General features: G+C 48.1%; 1 protein-coding gene across 1 annotated transcript in view; it reads left to right on the top strand.

The window, feature by feature from the left end:
• The first annotated feature begins 379 nt into the window (after positions 1 to 379).
• Positions 380 to 19,334, top strand: part of Srl (sarcalumenin) — a 44,258-nt gene continuing 25,303 nt past the window's right edge. The window contains exon 1 of the mRNA XM_036197668.1: positions 380 to 447. Coding sequence (XP_036053561.1) covers positions 387 to 447 — 61 coding nt within the window. The 5' untranslated portion in view covers positions 380 to 386. The remainder of the gene's footprint in view (positions 448 to 19,334) is intronic.

Raw genomic sequence — 19,334 nt, forward strand, 5'->3', positions numbered from 1 at the left:
ATTCAGTTTGATAATTCCTTCACTTGGAGGAATTTCCAGGTCCTGGACCTGTCTGAGACTTTAGGTTTAAGGCAGCAAATATTCTAGGAAGACTCAGGTTCCTAACTCCTGGAAGGGCCATCTTACTTTATCCCTTAGCCTCTACTCTGGATCAAAAGATCCTGGGCATGTGGGGAGAGGCCAGTACCGGGCTCTGGGTTCTGGTGCTTTAGGCTAGGGTAACACCTGCAGTAGTCCTGGAGGTCTGGGCGGCTTCCCCATCATGTTTGTCCAGTTGTCCTAGTGACTGTGTGACCCTTCTCCCCGCCCTCCACTGCCCGCTGTGGCTGCCTGCACCCACCATATAAATAGAGGCGAGGAGCAGCTGGGCTCTCTTGGCAGTCACCATGAGGGCGCTGCTCCTGCTCTGCTGCTGCCTGGCCTCCCTGCTGCTTTCAGGACAAGCAGGTAAGCCCCCTGCACAAATGGCTCCCGCTGGGCCCCTGATGTGCCCAAGTTTTTATTGGAGTAAGGGGCTAGGCTGACAGCAGAACTTTGCTTCATGCTGGTATCACTGCCCTTCTCACAGGGGCCTGCGACACAGGATGAGATGCTAGAGAGAACTGGGGGCCCATGAGGGGTTCTAAGAAGAGATGAGAGCAGATGGTTCTGAGGTCTGGGCCAGATTCAGAGAAAGGAGTCTGGCTGGAACATGCTGGAAAGAGGACCCTCCAAGTCAAGCCTAGAGGGATCTCTGAGATGGATAAAAATAACAATCTTAGGACTGGAGGTTCAGAATTTCCCTCTTTGTGGGAGATAGGACAGAGGACTCTGTTCTAGCTAGTGACTTAGGTTTGCATGTCATGGACAGAGTGGGACACTAGGCAAAGCTGGGAATCATGAACAGTGGGCAGAACTGGAGTCAGAATAGGTAGTACTGAACATGAAGTTGAGGATTGGTGGTTGTGTTACAGCAGCCGGACAGATGCAGAGAGGAATGGAAGAAAGCTCTCTGAGGGGCAGGGTCTTTCATCAAGAAGGGGTTCAGCTCTGCACATCGTGGCTTTCCTTTGACATCTCAGCACTTTGTATGACAGAGGCGGTGGCTTGGGTTGCAGCATGGGGGTTATTTATAGGCTGTGGAGGGGACACCCGATCATTTTTCCACCTCTCTTGTTCTTCAGACTCCCAAGGCTAGCTTCCCCTTGGGGATTCTTTGGGGGAGGTGCCCTAAGATTCCCCCTAGGGATCTAGGACACCCCGGTTTGTCTTCTGTACTAGATTTAGTCTTTGCACATGAGATCATGAGGTTTGTGGGTCTGGTCTTAGATCTTTAAGGTTCTGTCTCATGAGACTATGGAGCTACAGAGGTACCGTTCCAGTGAGAGAACAGGCATTAGGAGAAACAAAAGCCATTCTTTGGGGGTGCAAGAGATAAGGCTGGGGGCCTCTGGACCTTTGAGCTTGCTGCTGGCCCTGCCCTTGTCTGCCCTTGAGTTAATTTGGTCTGTGGGGCTGTGGTGGCTGCAGTGGTGAGTATTCCAAGCGGCTGTCAGGTGGCTAAGTATGGAAACAGTCCTGTAACTGGATCCTGAGCCTGAAGTCGCTGCCACCCTCCCCCTTCCCAGGCCCTCCTCTGCTGGTCCAGCCCTGGCTGCCACCTTGAAGCCTCCACATAGCAGAGTCCCAGGAATTTCTGTCCTTTTAGGGGCATCTTTTATTTTCTCTCTTCATATAGAGGAAAGTGGATATCCAGAATATTCCAAAAGCTCTGCTCAGAGCTCTTGCTACAGGGGAAAGAGGCATGGGGTTTGTGTGAGCGTTTCTCCAGGCTGTTGCCTTCTGCACCCAGTGTGAGCCTGCTCCTGCCTGTCCATTAGTGTGCAGCTTCCCCTGCCTGCTCCTTCAGCTCAGTGCCCACTGCTCTGCGTAGACTGGATACTGTAAGGTGGCTGCTGGAGGTTATAAGAGCCCAGACCGTCTCTGTATGCCCTTATAACAGCCATCTTCCCTAGTGGTTGTTTTCCCCGAATTGCCATCCTGGTCAAAGGTCATGCCTTTGTACCTGGACTCTTCTCCCCACTCTTCCTCCTGTTATCTACCTCCTGCTTTGCTCTGCCCTGGGCTGGAAGAAGCAGATGTCTCCTCTAGCCCCACCTCCACTTCCAAGGCTAGGAACCCCAGAACTCTAGCTGTTTTTATCTTTCCCACATTGCTCCCACGTTTCCTCGAGACTGGCTGACTGCCTTTGAAACTCCTGTTGCTTCTTCTTCTCACTAGAAGACTCAGCATCCCTGTTTCTCTAGTTGTTAGTCACACGGACCTATAGCAGCACTTGGAGCAGCCATGGCTCCTGTTCCCAGACTCCTCTAGGCTCCACCCTTGTCATGTTGCCCTGAGTTCTTTGAAATTACCTGAGTGCTTTCCGTAGCCTAAGCACCTGGCAGAGAGATAGGTGCTCAAGAACCCTAGAGATGATTTAATCAATGTTTTCTGTGGACAGTGAAGGAGAGGAAAACCCAGAGAAGTGAAGGGGCCTTTCTAGTCAGTGACAGAGGCACATGCTTCAGTGTGTTAGTACTCCACTGGGGAACTGTGTTCTCCCCTGACTGCCTTCCTCTGACAGCCCCTGTGGGTGGATGTGAAAAGGGGCTGGGGATGAGGCCACCCAGGAAGTTTCTGAGAATGTTGCTTTGGATCCTTTGACTCCCTGGAGGGTTGGGTAAGTAGGTACTGCTAAGAAAGCATTTGTTAGGGATGAAGCCCTTGGTGTGTATGGCTAAAGGCTAATTCATGATACTTTAGATTCCTGTTCCTTGATCAGGAATCTAGGGTTTTTGTGTCCATTCATTCCCCCCACCATACCCATCTCAGCCCTGGTTTGTAGATATTTGATTCTTCTCTGGCCCCCCTCTGCCATCCCAATGGTAAGGGGTTGGTGTATGCTGGGGGTTCCTGTCTATTGCCAAGGGCAATGTGTCCATGTCACTCCTTGAGGCTGTCACTCCTATAAGGCTGGTATATCTAGAAGGAAACTTCCTGTCTCTTCCACAGAGGGCAGTTCAGCTTCTACTGTCTTCTGTTGGGAGGCTTTGAGGGGAGTGAATTCAGGGTTCTTGGGGAGAGAGCTGACCTCAGACCTGACCTTTGGGAGCTGACCTTTCTGGCTTCCAAAGCGATGTTCCCTACTAGCTTGAGAAAGCTGGACAAGCCCAAGTGCATCTTGTCTTTCATTTTCCACATGAAATCTGTGCAGTGCTATGCCAGGATATGCTTATGGATTCATCCCTTCGAAACAGGACACTTTCCCTAGTGTCGCGGGGAACCACAGTTTGGGGAATTCTGTTTTTGTCCCATATATGAGATAGCTAGTTCATGGTGGGCCAGAACCAGGATTGAGGTCTCTTCCCTCTTTCCCTGCACTTTTGCCCACTCACCTCCTGAGGGAGGTGAAGAGAAGGCCAGTTGCAACCAGCTGGCCATTTGGTGCCTGCTTGTGAGTGTAGACTGAGAACACCCCAGTTCCTGTGGACACAAAGGGAGGAGACAAGATGGCTGATTCTGCTGCTGGCTTGGCCTGCGAGGGGGCGGGGCTGGACGCTATGCTTCCCTTGGAATGAAGTGACAGCTGGGAGAGTGTGCTGTACAGAACAGGGTCTGTTGCTGTGGGGGTGGGCACATTCTCTACTCCCAACCCAAGTCTAAGCCTATTGTGTGACGTTGCTTGAGTATCTGAAGCCGTTCATCCACACAGCTTGCAATAGTTCATCATTTTATAAAGTCGTCCTATATTTTATTGTGCCTGCTGTGTTTTAAAGTACAATATGGGAGGAATTCAGAAGACATTTTGGCATGCCTTTGGCTTAGAAGGAAGGAAAGACAGCTGCCTCTTTACAGCTATCCCTGGGCTGATAAGATGCCATCATAATGGAGACTTGACAGCGTGAGAAGCTGAAGGAGGGTTATTGGGCTGAGTGGATTGAGGATTGTCTTTTTATGAAATAAATAATATTTGTGTTTATTGATTAGGGAAGGGCATGCATATGCCACAACATGTATGTAGAGGTCAGAGGACAACTTTTGGGAGTCTTGGCGATCTGATTAAGGTCATCAGACTTGGCAGCAAGCACCCTTACCTGCCGAGCCATTTGCTGGCCCTGAGGAGAATTTCTAGATTAAGGAAGATGGAGCTGGGACTTCGGAAAGCAGGGTTCAGATATGGGAAGATAGCAGGAAGGGAATGCATGTAAAGGGAACAGGATGAGGTGACCTCATGGAGTGAAGTGTGGATGGCCTTGAGTGGTGGCTGAGGTGTCCACTTTATTCTGTGGACAGTGGGTAACCATGGAGGACTCTGAGAAAATGTTCCTGGTTATGTTGACTGGGAGAAGTGGGGCTGGGGGAACTGATCAGTCAGCCACGTCAGGAGGATACGTCAGAGAAGAAAGACCCCAGCAAACTTATGTGCAGCACAGAGGCAACCCTAACAGAGTTGGGGCCCCAAAGCCAGACTTCTCAACCTGAGCAGGCTGCAGGAAGCCCCACAGGCTGCCGTTAGGTCACTGGAGCGACTGCCAGAAAAAGACATTGCTGTGTAAGAGAGAACACATTCTAAATGTTCAGTTTGGACTGAGTGTGGTGATACATGACTAATTCTAGCACTGGAGAGACAGTGGCAGGTGGGTCTCTGTGAGTTCGAGACCAGCTTGGTCTTCCTAGTGAGTTCCAGGCCAGTCAGGAGTGAGACCCTGTTATATACACACAAAGTTCAATTTTGGTCATTTTGAGTGCCACAGTCCAGTGTTTAGAAAGATGAGATTAGACTGGGTATATTGACACAGCTTGGGAGACAGAGGTAGGAGGATCATGAATTCAAGGTCATCCTGGGCTGGTAGAGGGCCTGTATTAAACAAACAAAAACAGAGGAAAGATGGATTGGAGCTAAGACTAGATTAAAACTAGGCCTAGAAATGTAGAGATACAACTCATTATTCAAAGACCTTCAAGGCTGGGAACGGGGGAGCCATTACAGAGGGAGGAAATAAGACCAAGGACTAATCTTTGAAGGACACTGGAATTGAAGATTAGGAAGAGGAAGATGATAATAAATAAATGAATTTCAGAAAGATGGGAAGGAATACAAGGAAAGAGAGTGTCCTGATGGCCAAGGGAAAGGATGTCTCCTAGAGGAAGGGGCAGTCAAGGATATTAAATGTCACAGAGACGTGAGGGACGATGAGGTGTTGATTTTGACAACCCAGAGGTCACCGGCAGATTATGAGGGATTTAAGAGTATTTAGTGATCACACAGAGGCAACATATTTAGATTTGGGGACTTAAAGATTAAGTAGGGGGATAAAAGCAGTAAAGAATTCGGGGCCAGAAGGCATTGCAGACAGAGAAATGTTAACACTGAGCATGTTTCTGAGCCAATAGGGAAGGATCTTGTGGAAAGGCAAAGGTTGAAGAGCATAGGGAAGGGCTAGGGTTACGGTTCAGTTAGGAGAGTGATTGCCTAGCACACATAAGGCCTGGGTTTAACTCCCCGCACCACACAATACTGGGAATGGTGGCAAACGCTGGTAATGCCAGCACTCGGGAGTGAGGTTAAGAGAACAGCAGTTCAGGGTCATCCTGGGCTACAGAGTGAGTCAGAGACAGGCTGGACCCCATGAGACCCTGACTTAAAAACAAGGACAAGAAGGAGATGGCAAATGGGGTGTCTAAGATAGCAGAATACCCAAGCAGGGCACCAAAGGCCTAAGCCTACTGTGGCTCTGATGAGAAGCACTGAAGAGGCCTTGGATAGATATCATGAGTTAGAATCGGCCTCAGTGGCCCATGCTATCCAAGGAGCTCAACTAGGAAGTATGCCTGTAGGATCCTGGCCTACACTGGGGATTTCTCTAGAACAGCGGTTCTCAACCTTCCTAATGCTGCGACTTTTTAATACATGTTGTGGTGACCCCCAACCATAACATTATTTTCATCTCGACTTCATAACTGTAATTTTGCTACTGTTATGAATTGTAATGTAAATATTTTTGGAGACAGAGGTTTGCCAAAGGGGTTGTGACCCACAGATTGAGAACCACTGCTCCAGCAGGTATGCAAGGCCATGGGGTGGAGAGGCAGACAAATCTTTCAGGAGCTGTGTATAGTTCGGAGACTTGCCGCTGTGAGTTTGAGTTGAGCCATGCTAGTCTCCACTGTTGAGGAACCACTGTAAGATGCCTGGAAGAGGGGGCTGGAGGGGGACAATAAGCCAGCATTTCATTAGAGTGCGTGCTGGCGGGCCCACCTCCTTCAGTCACAGTGGCTTCAGTAGAAAACAACTTGCCTCAGACTCCATCTTCCAGGACATGGACTTAACAAATACCTGTTGAATCGACTGTGGGTAAAGCTGTGTGTTCTGGTCCCATCTGGATTCATGGTGTTTTTTTGTTTTTGTTTTTGTTTGTTTAAAGTGGAAGCTGACAGGGGAGGGGAGGCACATGGCCTGAGTTACCTGAAGGGTGATCTTGTTATTCTTCATTGTGGGATGAGGACAGGCACCTAGGATCAGGTCTCCCCACTGGTTTCATCTTGGATGGGAGGCCTCCATCCTTCTCATGGACAAAGGGGATGAACAAGAGGAGCACCTTAGATGGGTAAGGCTTGAATCCTTCATTTCTGTGTTGAGCGCCTGGGCTCCTCAGAATCCTCAGTTCTTTCCTTGCCCGCCTTCTCACAAAGGTGTTGTAGCTGAAGCTGCCTGTCTTCCTGATGCATCCACCCTGCAGGGCCCTGTAATTCTTTGGTGTCTCACTTCTCGCCTCTCTGCCAGCACCTGTTCTGTCGTTCACTTCCACTACCTAATGTAGTGCAGTCAGGAAAAGTTACAAGCACGTCCATGGAAGACCAGGGCTTACCAGTTTGGATTGTCATTTTCTGTGATCACTTTGTTCTAGAGGGTTCACATTTTAGCTCAAGGAATGCATCTCTCAGGCGGAATTTCCCATTGCTTTGGTGAGCAAGGCCTGTGGCATCCCTTAATCACAATACAGTCAAAGGATAGTCTATGAGTTCTGAGTGCACAGGCGATGTCCACGGGTTCTGAGTGCACAGGCGATGTCCATGAGTTCTGAGTGCACAGGGGATAGTCCATGAGTTCTGAGTGCACAGGGGATAGTCCATGAGTTCTGAGTGCACAGGTGATGTCCATGAGTTCTGAGTGCACAGGGGATGTCCATGAGTTCTGAGTGCACAGGTGATGTCCATGAGTTCTGAGTGCACAGGGGATGTCCATGAGTTCTGAGTACACAGGTGATGTCCATGAGTTCTGAGTGCACAGGGGATGTCCATGAGTTCTGAGTGCACAGGGGATAGTCCATGAATTCTGAGTGCACAGGGGATGTCCATGAGTTCTGAGTGCACAGGGGATAGTCCATGAATTCTGAGTGCACAGGGGATGTCCATGAGTTCTGAGTGCACAGGGGATAGTCCATGAGTTCTGAGTGCACAGGGGATGTCCATGAGTTCTGAGTGCACAGGGGATGTCCATGAGTTCTGAGTGCACAGGCGATGTCCATGAGTTCTGAGTGCACAGGGGATGTCCATGAGTTCTGAGTGCACAGGGGATGTCCATGAGTTCTGAGTGCACAGGGGATAGTCCATGAGTGCACAGGCGATGTCCATGAGTTCTGAGTGCACAGGGGATGTCCATGAGTTCTGAGTGCACAGGCGATGTCCATGAGTTCTGAGTGCATGGGCTGCGCTGTGGAGTGGGCCATTTTCTGCCTGGTGCTGAGGAAGAATTGAAGCCATGGGAACTCAGTTGTAACTGGGCTTTGGATTGGTTCAGTGTTCCAGAGGTCTCAGTCCCCTGGGTCCACCCCAGGCCGGTGTGCTCAGCAGGAGAAGGTGACAGGTATACTTTAGGGAACAAATAGGACTGTCAGATTCATTTGAATTTTTGGAAACTAGTCTTTCTCCTGTTGGCCTGATTGTTGTGTTTCTGGTAGATTGAGGAGTCTTCCTCTCCCTCACCCCTCAGTCAGGGTTTCTCTGTGTAGCCTGGCTGTCCTGGAACTCACTCTGTAGACCAGGCTGGCCTCCAAACCCAGAGATCTGCCTGCCTCTGCCTTCTGAATTCTGGGGTTAAAGGTGTGCTCCACCATGCCTGGCAAGAAGTTTTAATCCATCTGGTTTCTGCCTCTTTCTTTTCCACTCCTGAAGGTGGATTTTACTTACAATCAAGGTTCCAGGTTCCTTCCAGCTCAGGGACATGCCTGTCTCTTGTCAACCAATGTATTCACCCTCCTTCCCAGAGCAGCCATTCCTGAACTGCTCAATTGCAAGATAGAAAACTTTCATGGAGAATCAGAATTCAAGTGTCAGAATTAAACCAGAAGCACAAGTAACAATGTATTAGTTTTATTCATAACCTGAATATAAATAGTTAACAAGTAGAATTTGGTCAGAATTTAATCAGAATTCAAGGGCTGAGAGCTCAACCATTCATACTCCCAAGGCCAGTACATTATAGCGGGTTCCTCACTCTAGCTTACCAGTTATTCCTCAGCTAGTATGGAGGGAGGGATGCTTTCATCTGCCCTGGGGTGAGTATGCCCACAGCCAGATTCTGAGGACAAGAAGACATTGATGCCAGTGGGAGCCATTCTGAAAGTCTGTCTTTCCTGAGATGGTGCTGTGTGGGGTTCAGGACAGCAGGGCGGCCATCAATGAGGCCACTGTCATCAATATGGGACACTGTCTTAGCAAGGATGGGACCTCTCTAAGGGTCTCTCTACTCCGTTCCCAGGGTCTTCTTTTCACAGCCTCCTTGGGCATTCTTGCTTCTTCCCTCTGTTTGGAGTGTGCTAGCTACTGTGTGGGTGTGGGCTATGTGTCGACCTTAGGCTGTAGAAGGTCCATCAGAGACTTGCAGAATGTGGGTGTAGTCTTCCTTTGAGAACACCCTTTAGTTAAGGAGACTGAGGTGGATTCTGGTCAGGATGGAATCAGAAGTCTGAGGAAGCAACAAAAATGACCAAGCTCTTTGGGAACTTGAGTGAGTACAAGGAGTGGGGGTATTTTACCCCTGAGGAGGGAGAGCTGAGGCAGATGTGGGGTCTCTAGCTCTCCCAGACCCTTCTCAGGACCTTCAAGGTCCTGGCTGAGCCACACGGTACAGGCAAGAATGGATTGTGTCTCTGCCCTGAAGAGATGACCTTCTATTTGGGGAGATGACTTGCACTGTAAAAAAATGTAACTAACACCCCCTGCAGCCTACACTGTGGTTGGCGTGCAGAGGATAGTTAGGAAGGTCGGCTCCGAGGAGGGATTCAGCTTGTAGGAAGGGAAATTACCAGACCATCAGCTTCCAGACGGCAAGAGACTAGATTTTTATTATTTCTCTTACATAGTAAATAAGTAGTGTTTGTTGTTGTCTGTTTGTTTGTTGAGACAGGGTTTCTCTGTGTATCTCTAGCCATCGTGGAACTAGCTCTATAAACCAGGCTGGCTTCAAATTCAGAGAGCCACCTGCTTCTACCTCCTGAGTGCTGGGATTAAAGGCGTGCACCGCCACACCACTGCTTGTCTTTGTTGTAGTTTTTAAAAATCTATTGCTTTGTTTTCAGTTACTATGACCAATCATGCTTCAAAGAGATTCTAGGAAAATCCTAGAAATATACAATTCATAAATTTTAAATAACTTTTTTTTTTTTTTAACAGAGCCTCACTATATAGTGTTGGCCTAGCTGCTCTGGAACTCACAGAGATCCACCTGCTTCTCTCTCTCAAGAGTCAGGGTCAATGGCATTGCCCTACTGACCACTGTTTCGATCTCCATACAGTATTCTGTTACATTGTTAGAACGGTTCTAGTTAACTATTAACCTGTTACTCTTTTGCTGGGACCCCACTCTCTCACAGTGCAGATTGAACCTGGGGTCTCATGCATGCTGGGACATACTCTGGCACTGAGCTAAAGCCTTATCTCACTGTGCCTAATTTAAAAGTTTATTACATGTATTTATTTCTCTGTGTGTTTGCACATATGTACACATATGCCTGTGCATGTGTAGAAGTCAGAAGACAACTTGAAGGACTAAGTCCTTCTGGGGCTCAAACGTGGGTTACCCAGGCTTGGCAGCACACATCCTTTCCTACTGAGCCGCTTGGCTGCCACCCCATCTTCCTCTTCTTGAGGCAGGGTCTCAGGTAGTTTAGCCAGGCATCAAATTCACTATGTAGCCTAGGATGGCCTTGAACTCCTGATAGTCCTGCCTCCTCCTTCCCAAGTGCTGGGATTACATGTGTGCACGAACACACCCGGCTTTATGTGATTCTGAGGATGGAACTCAGGGCTTTTGTACATGCTAGGCAAGCACTTTTATCAAGTGACCTATATCTCCAAGCCATCACTGTAGTTAATTTGTAAATTAAAACTGTATGGGGCCAGTGAGATGGTTCAGCAAGCAAAGTCATTTGCTGCCAGGCTTGACAACCCAAGTTCCATCCCCAGAACTCACATGGTAGAAGTAGAAAACTAACCCCTGAAAATTGCCTTCTGACCTCCATACATGTGCCATGGCTTGTGTGCACCCTCCTCACCAACAAATAAATAAATAGATAAAGTTTAACACTCATTATAGATATGCATGTACAGGAAAAAACAGCCTATATAGAATTCAGTACTATGTGGTTTCAGGCCTCTCCCGGGGCCCTGGAACATACTCCCTGCAAGCCCAGAGGGACTGTTGTACTGCATTACTAATCCTTAGAATGGAGCTTGGATCACTGAAGGCATTTAATAATGTCTAATGAATGAGTAGATGATTTGTGTAAGCAGAACTATCTACAGGCATGGGAGAAGCTCCGAGTTTTGCATCGGCAAGAACAGGATGAGAGCCACACTGGCTAGAATGGGAAGCTCATGTTCAGGGGAGACAAGGCCATACTGATGGGTTACAGCCAGTTGGGAAGGGCCTTGAATGCTAAGCTAAGTGGCTGTCTCTCTAGCCTGCTCTTCCTTTGACTAGATCCACCCCCTTCTCTCCCTCTCAGATATTTTTGGATCCTTCTAGAGCAGGGATAGCACTCTGAGTTCAAACAGGTGTAGGCAAAGCCTGGCCTGGAGTTCAGTGCTTACAGGAAGTGGGTTGTGCTGGGAGCTCAGCCCAGAACTGAGCCAGGGGAGAGCCCTGGAGCTTGCTTGGGAGTCCCCTCCTTCCTTCCCTCCTCCAGCAGGCCACTGCCAAATTGCAGCCCCTGGTCCTCTTCCAAGTAGCCATTGGTTAGGACCTGGTTGCCCAGTTGTCTCCAGTAGAATTTTCCCTAGATGGCCATAGGGAAAAGCTTGACTGACAAAGGCAAACCCTTGGCTCCTCCTCTTCATCTCCCGCCCTTCTTTCTGTCAACAGCATCTCTCGTGTCTCTCTACGTAGCTGGCCTTGAACTCATAGTCCTCCTCCCTTGACCTCCTAAGTGCTGGGATTATAGACATGAACCACCATACTCGTCTTGTACCATTTCTTTACCTACTAATGGGGATAATAATACTTGTATTATTGACAACACGGGCACTATGTGACTATGTGAGAACAAGGGAGCTGGGGGAAAACAGCTCAGTTGGTGCAGTGCTTGTCTAACATGTACAAAGCCCTGGGCTTCATCTCTGGCACCTCAAAAACTGGTCATGGTGGTGTGTGCCTATAATCCTAGCACTTGGGAGGTAGATACAGAGGGACCAGGAGTTCAAGGTCATCTCAGTATACTGGGATATATAGTGAATTCAAGGCCAGGCTAGGATATACAGACCCTGTCTCAAAAATAAATAAATAAATAAATAAAAAAGTCTATCAGATGCTAAAAATATTCTTTGAGCCAGGCATGGTGGTTCATGCCTTTAATCCCATCCCTCAGAGGCAGAGGCAGGGGGATCTCTGTGAGTTTGAGGCCAGCCTGGTCTACAGAGTGGGTTCCAAAACAGCCAGAGCTGTATAGTGAGACACTGTTTCACAAAAATGCTCTTTGATATTAGATGGTTTTTAATGTTAACGTTAACAGGGCTGTGACAGTATCAGATCATTTTCACTGCTGAGCGACATGTGCTGCCAGTTTCCTCAAATATCATGCGACAAGAACAACTAAGGGACCGATCAGCATTTCACTCCTGCTAGGGCTGTTAATATCTTTGGGATTCTCTGTCCTCAAAGAGCTTACAAACCAAGAGAGGGGGAGTCTATACTCATGAGATGAACAGAGAACCATATAAGGTAGATGGAATCAGGGGCTAAAAATAAGTAGCCAAAGAGAGCAGGGAAGGGGGAACACTTGTCAGGCAGGCTTTGTGGCTGGGAGGGGGCGCTCAAACCAGGTTTCTAGGCATGTGGATGCCAGGAGTGTAGGGGCAGGGACTAGGGCCTGGGACTAGTGAGGTCACATCTGGCTTAGTGTGGGAGGGTGTCTGGCAGATTCAGAGGGCCAGGCTTAGGTGCTGGTCATTTTTCTGTGGTTGTCATAACAAGCCACTCCAAACTTGATGGCTTAAAACGTTAGAAATGGCTGGGTGTGGTGGCACATATCTTTAATCCCAGCATTTAGGAGATTGAAGCAGGTGGATGTCTGTGAGTTCAAGGCCAGCCTGGTCTACAGTGAGATCCTGTCTCAAACCAAACCAAACCAAACCCACAAATGTGTTCTTGTTCAGTTCTAGAGGCTAGAAATCCAAATCAAGGCTATACTTCTGAAGGCCCTTGTGGAGGAAGCTTTTGTGCCTTTTCTAGCTTCTTGTAACCACTAGTAACCCTTGGTGTTCCTGGCTTCTAGCTTTACCTTTCCAATCTCACCTCTGCCTTCCTATGGCCTCCTCCCCTGTCTGGACTTTTATGTTTTAACCTCATCATATAAAGCTATTAAAGACATTGGGTTTAGGGCTCACCCTAACTAACATGTCCTCATCTTAACTAATTACATCTACAAAAATCTTATTTCTAAATAAGGTCACATTCTCAGATTATGGTGGACACACATGTTGAGAGCATACCATTCAACCCACTATAGTGCCTTAGCTGTGAACCTCAGGATTCTAGCAGCTGCTACCTCCAAATGTCTAGTTCTTATGTCCCTTGGGCATAGTCTTCTGCTGGGCAAAGGCACACCTGTTGTCTTGGCCCTACTGCTCCTGTGGCCCCACAACGACCTGATGGCTAATTTGGAGCTCTGATGACACACCCAAGGGAAACGTTAAATGAATGTATGGACAACTGGCCAGAGAGGAGAATTCCAGGAGCAGCTGCCCAGCCTGTAAGGGTGCTGAAAGGCAGGGTGACTTTCTGAGTATGCCTCAGCTATAGAACAAGGTAGAGGTGGGGAGGGAAAACTGCTTTCTGGATGGCTAGTGACAGAAAGAGCAAGAACTCAGAAGTTGGAAATCTGTGCACAGCATGCTCTCTTTGTGAGGCCCTGATTCCATCTCCCTTCTTGATCTCAGCCACTGGGTGTTGTGGGAGCCAAGGGAGGGGTATGTGGGATGTAGAAGCCTCTCCCTATCTTTCACAGAAGCTGCTCAAAACCAACTTCTGAAGGACCACCCTGTGAGGCACCCATTCTCATAGACCTCCTGCCAGCAGCAGAGGCTCCCTACTGGACAGTAGAGTAGCTGGGGCTCCTCGTGTGGGTAGCAGGAGTGCCCAAGCTTGAGTCTGGGCACCTAGCAGTTCTAGAAGCTGGGCACTGTGGCGCATCCTGGTTCTGGAGGAAGCAGTGTCAGAAGGTTACTTCCAACCTTTGCTCAGAGTAGGTCTCCAGACCTTTTAGAAATGAGCATCAGTGGGCACTGGAGAGATGGCTCAGTAGTTATCAGAACTTGCTGCTCTGTGAGGGGATCTGAATTTGGGTCCCAGCACCCACATCAGGTGGCTTACAACTGCCTGTAAATCCAGCTTCAGGGTATCTGATGCCATTTTCTGGCCTATTCAGCTTCCCACATACTCAGCACAATCACACACAAATACATACAAATAAATCTTCTTTTAAAAAAGAGCAACAACAACAGCAACAACAAAATGTTTATCAGTGACCACAAGACCTAGTTCAAGGAACTCACTGGTCTCCCTTGTTAGCCTGGCATTGTGTGCTCTGCTCTGCCCAGCTCTCTCCTAGCCTCTTAACCATAATTACTGCTCCCCTCCCACAGTATCTGACCTGAAATAACCTCAGATCTCATGAGTAACTACTCAGCAACTACCTATGTTGTCCACAGTCCCTTCTCAGGCATGGAGACTGATGCTGGGTGGTTAGTTCTGGCTTCCTGTCTACTCATCTCTCCCTCTAATCAGATCCTAATGTCTTTAAGGGGAGGAGATTTTGTTCAGCAATTCTGTTCACTTAGTTATTACATGGTAAGGTAGGAAAGCAACTCTTCTAGGACCCTTTAATCACCTGAGAACTAGGTCTGTGGAGGTTAAGTATTGGCATCAGGACACGGCTCAATGGCACTTCTCTTGTCTTATGGAACTATTTTGCTACCAAGTTGAAAAAAGGTCTTTCATTTTGCCACCATTTTATCCTATTTTCCATCCAACTGTTTTCCACCCACTCACTTTGTATCCATTCACACAGATAGCTATTCTAGGTGCTAAGGAAACAAGTTCCAACCAAGAAGAAACTATGTAAGTTAAGCAGTGTATTAGGAAACAGTAGATCTAGTGAAGAAAAATAAAACTAGGGAGGAAAAACAGCAAGGCTAAGTGGAGACCATCTGCAGTGGGCTAGCTGGAATAAGCCTTACAGAGATGGCAACATCAGAACGAAATTGTCTGGGAAGAACATACTCAGAAGAGAGGACAGGAAGCACAATGAGCCAGGAGGACACTGAGGTGGCCCAAGAGGAGTTCTCAAGTGTGGCCAGAGTGATCAAAGTGGTACAGGAGAAGAGATGAGGTCACAGGGGAAGCGGGGCAGAGGGGATGGACCTCTAGGTCACTGGAGAGCTTTGGCTCTTCCTTTGCCTAATACAAGAACAACTGGAGGGGGTGCACCGAGGAGGGACATCACTCATTCCTCTGGCCGTGGGGAACACACAGGGGCATGGGAAGGGGTGCTGTGTGGTCTTTTTTAGATAGCCCTGAGAAACACTGACCAGGAAAGGAGGCTTATTATCACGTGTTCTCAGTGCATTCATCTGGTACTCAGAGTGCAGGGATAGCTGCTTCGTCTCAGCCAAACACCTGTCATCTCCCTGGGGGAAAAGGTGACAGGTACTTCAGGAACACAGAACAGACACACCTAAGTTTGAGTGTGTGTGTGTGTGTGTGTGTGTGTGTGTGTGTGTGTGTGAAATTCCTATGGGATGAGCCTGAAAGCTGAGCTCAGAAGGATGAGCAGGAATTGGACATGGGCCAGGGGTTGACAGTGAGACAGGCATTTTGGAGACTGGTTAGAAAGTCATACTGAGTGAAGGTGATTTGAATAATAGCTCTTCAGGTATGGATGACATAAATCTAAAGAAGTATTGGGCATGGCCCTTTGCCCTGGAGGGATCAGGGTCTGTGTCTTGTCGTGTTACTCAGTGTAGATCAGTCTGGACAATGAGTAAATTGAGGCCAGGTTCAGAGAGCTCCGTGGCCTTAAGTGATCCAAACCAAAAGGGGTGTGGTACCAGCATGACTAGCAAAGGGAACAGGCATGAAGGCCATCACGACACCAATTATGAGCTGGATCATAACCCCTAAAGGACGTGTTTAAGCCTTAAGCCAAACCTGTGTTTTGCAAATGGGCCTTTGTGGCTGCTGTAGTTGAGCTCCTAGGAGAAGAGTGGCCCTGTCCAACGCGGGGGCTTCCCTCTGGGAGGAGGGGGAGAAGGTCACATGACCATGGAGACAGAAACTGAAAGAGGAGCTGTAAGCCAGGGATTGCCAGAGCAGCAAGACAGGCTCCCTCCAGGGCTCAGAGGAAGTGGGGGTGGGGGGGGGGGGGGGGTGGGGGGGGGGGGCCAGGACAGCCCTCCCTCCAGGGCTCAGAGGAAGCGGGGCCAATGGATTTTTACTCCTTTTCTTTCTTTCTTTTTTTTTTAAGATTTATTTTTATTTTTCAATTTTTATATTTATTTATTATTTTTATTTATTTATTTGTTTGTTTGTTTATTTTTGAGACAGGGTTTCTCTGTGTAGACCTGGCTGTCCTGGAACTCACTCTGTAGACCAGGCTGGCCTCGAACTCACAGAGATCCACCTGCCTCTGCTTCCTGAGTGCTGGGATCAAATGTGTGCACCACCATTGCCCAGCTTACTTTTATTTTTACTCGTGTCGATGTGTGTGTGTGTGTGTGTGTGTGTGTGTGTGTGTGTGTGTACGTGATTGATTGTATTCCACATGTGTCTAATGAACTAGAAGAGGCTGTCCGATTCCTGGCACCGTAGCTGTAGGCAGCTGTAAGCTGCCCAGTGTAGGTGCTGGGAACTGAACTTGGAACAGCAACAAGCGCTCAGAGTCACACAACCATCTCTATAGTTTTTCCTTTTCTTCTCTTCCTCCCTTTTTAGATAGCATCTCATGTAGTCCTTGCTGGTCCGGAACTCACTATACAGCAGAAGATGACCTTGAACTTCTGATCCTCCTGCCTCTGCCTTGAGTGCTGGGATTACAGACACGTGCCGCATTTCCTGATTTTAGGGAGTGATATGGATGAAATCCAGAACTTCATGCAGTCTAAGCAAGCTCACTACCAACTGAGTTACATCACCAACCCTGAATTTCTACCCCTGGAAGCTGCTAAGTTTGTGCTATTCTGTTTTGGTGACCTTAGGGACTAATGCAGGACTGTATTCAGGCTTTGGTGCAGGGATGTGGCCCAGGTCCAGAATGGACTGAGAGGACTGTAATAGCAGGTAGCTCTATAACCTGCTGTATAACCCACTGAGCCCTCAGCACTGGCCAGGGAGGGTCCGCCTGGGTCAGGGAGTGTAGCGTGTGCGCTTGCTTTAGCTCTGCCCTTGGCTTTGAGCTTCCTCCTCTAGAGTGAGCCCCATAGGATCTCAGGAATATTCGGCCTTCTGTGGCTCTCTGCATGGCCACAGGCTGCCAAAGAAAAAGGATTCAATGGCATAAGGGCTCCCTGGTAACTGAACAGGTGAGGTGGGGTGCACAGAGTTCAGGTTCTTAGTGACACTTGAAGTCCCCAGAGAAGGAGGCTGGTTTCAGATTGATCTGCCTGCAATGACTTCTGAAGGGTCAGATGTCCAGAGAGGGAGTCTTGTGGGAAGAGGCCTGAGAGGCATGTTCCAAGGGCCTGTCCTAGGTGTCTGACTGAGGCTCTGGGTCCAGGCCACTAAGGGAAAACCTCAGATTCCTGGAGTGGTCTGCCATAGGAGGCCTGAGTATGTTAGACATGTTTCTGATGACGTCCCAGGAAGGACATCAGGGGAAGAGTTGGATTTACTCTAGAGCAGAGTTGTTGTTTGTTGTTTTTTGTTTTTTGTTTTTCCCCTTTTCAAGACAGGGTTTCTCTGTGTAACCCTGACTGTCCTGGAACTTATTTTGTAGACCAGGCTGGCCTTGGACTCAGAGATTTGCTTGCCTCTGCCTCCTGAGTCCTGGCATTAAAGATGTGCACCACTACCCACTCTGCCCATTGAGCAGAGGTTCTTAACCCATGGGTTGAGCCCTTTTGAGGTGTTAAATGACCCTTTCACAGGGGTTGCCCAAGTCTATTGGAAAACAGATATTACATTATGATTATGATTCCTAAGAGTAGAAAATTACAGTTATGAAGTAGCAATGAAAATGATTTTATGGTTGGGGTCACCACAACATAAGGAACTGTATTATTAAAGGGTCGCAGCATTTGGAAGGTGGAGAACACTGCTCTGGAGGCTCTGAGTTTGTCCTGTCCATGCAACATCAACATTAGGGTTGCTCTCTTTTGACTCTTATGACATGACTAGTGAGATCATCTCTACAATCTTCTTGAGATCTTGGGAATTTCAAAGACTTCCCAGTGAAGGTTGGAAGCTTTACTCAGGCTCGCAACTGAATCCCTCCTAAAATCTCCAGACAAAATTGTACCTAAAACCTGCTCTAGATGTTTCTGACTTGTTAGGAAGACAAATAGGGGAGTGAGTGAGCAAGCCTACATATACAGGGTTTCAGGAAGACGATGGAATGTGGGCATGAAAGGTTAGCAAAGGGGGCGGGCTGTACTTGGTTAGGAACCGTGTGTGAAGACAGGTTAGAAGAGTTTGTACTTAGCCTTGGCTTGTATTTGCTCTCTGGGCGACTTCTAGCACCCTTTTTTCATTTGTGAAATAAGAGTTAAACTAATTAATTTATAATTTTTCTTCAGTTCTGGAAGTCTCTATTGTAAAAATAACTATAAGGCTAAAAATCAAGATGTGGGGATATGATGTAAGGACCCAGAAGTGGAACTCTTCTGTCATGGATTTGGGGATATTCTCAGGGGAGAAAGTGGGAAGCAGTTTTTCCATAAGGGTCTATAGACTAGGGTATACTACCTGTCCATTGCTGACCCCAACCTCTGTCTTTGGCTTGACCTTCCTCCTTCATTCACTATGAACAGACATTGGAACGGGCAGCTTCCGTGGCGATCGGGAGCAAGAGCTGTGGAAGCTATCCTGCTGGCAGAGTGGGCAGCAGTGCTGGTGCTGCTGGGTGCCGCTTGCCTGGTATTCTAGGTATGGTACTTCCTCTCACTGGAATTGTTTGAGCACAGCTCAGGAGGTGATGAGGAACCTACTATGGTCGGTTCTACAGACTGGTCCTTCAAAACCCTGCAAGCATTAGCTTCAATTTCACTTGAGCAGCCCATGCAGTTCCTATTAAGCAAGAGCTCTCTCTGTGCTGCCTCTGTCTCTGAGGCAAAGGCCCCACTCACCATGGTCTACAGGACTGTAGCATTCTTGAGGGGTTTATTATTGTGAAGGGCCCTTACATTTTTGTTTGTTTGTTTGTTTGTTTGTTTTGTTTTGCTTTTGGAAGGGCCTTCCACCCATTCTCAGACAAATATAGTCCTTACGGTGGATCTGTGTGTTTGTGTGATTTGCATTGGGGGTAAAGTGCAGGCATGGTTACCTCATGTCAGTGACTTCAAAACCTGAAATGTATGAGAGGACATGTATAGCCTCAGATGTTTCTAGGTGAGTCAAGGCTGATGGAGCAGTGATCATAGGAATTGCCAATTAGGCTCATCAGAATGAACTCTTGGCCTCTGGAGAGCTGGTACCTCTAGTTCCTCAGGGCCCTGGACCAGCTGGAGCCTCAAAAGACTATCACTACCCCCAACAAATCCTATAGACCCCACCTCAGCTCTTGTGACTGGAGAGAAGCTCTGAGTAGAAAGACCTCCTCTGG

This window comes from Onychomys torridus, chromosome 8 (assembly GCF_903995425.1).
Source record: "Onychomys torridus chromosome 8, mOncTor1.1, whole genome shotgun sequence".
Classification (NCBI taxonomy): Eukaryota; Metazoa; Chordata; class Mammalia; order Rodentia; family Cricetidae; genus Onychomys; species Onychomys torridus.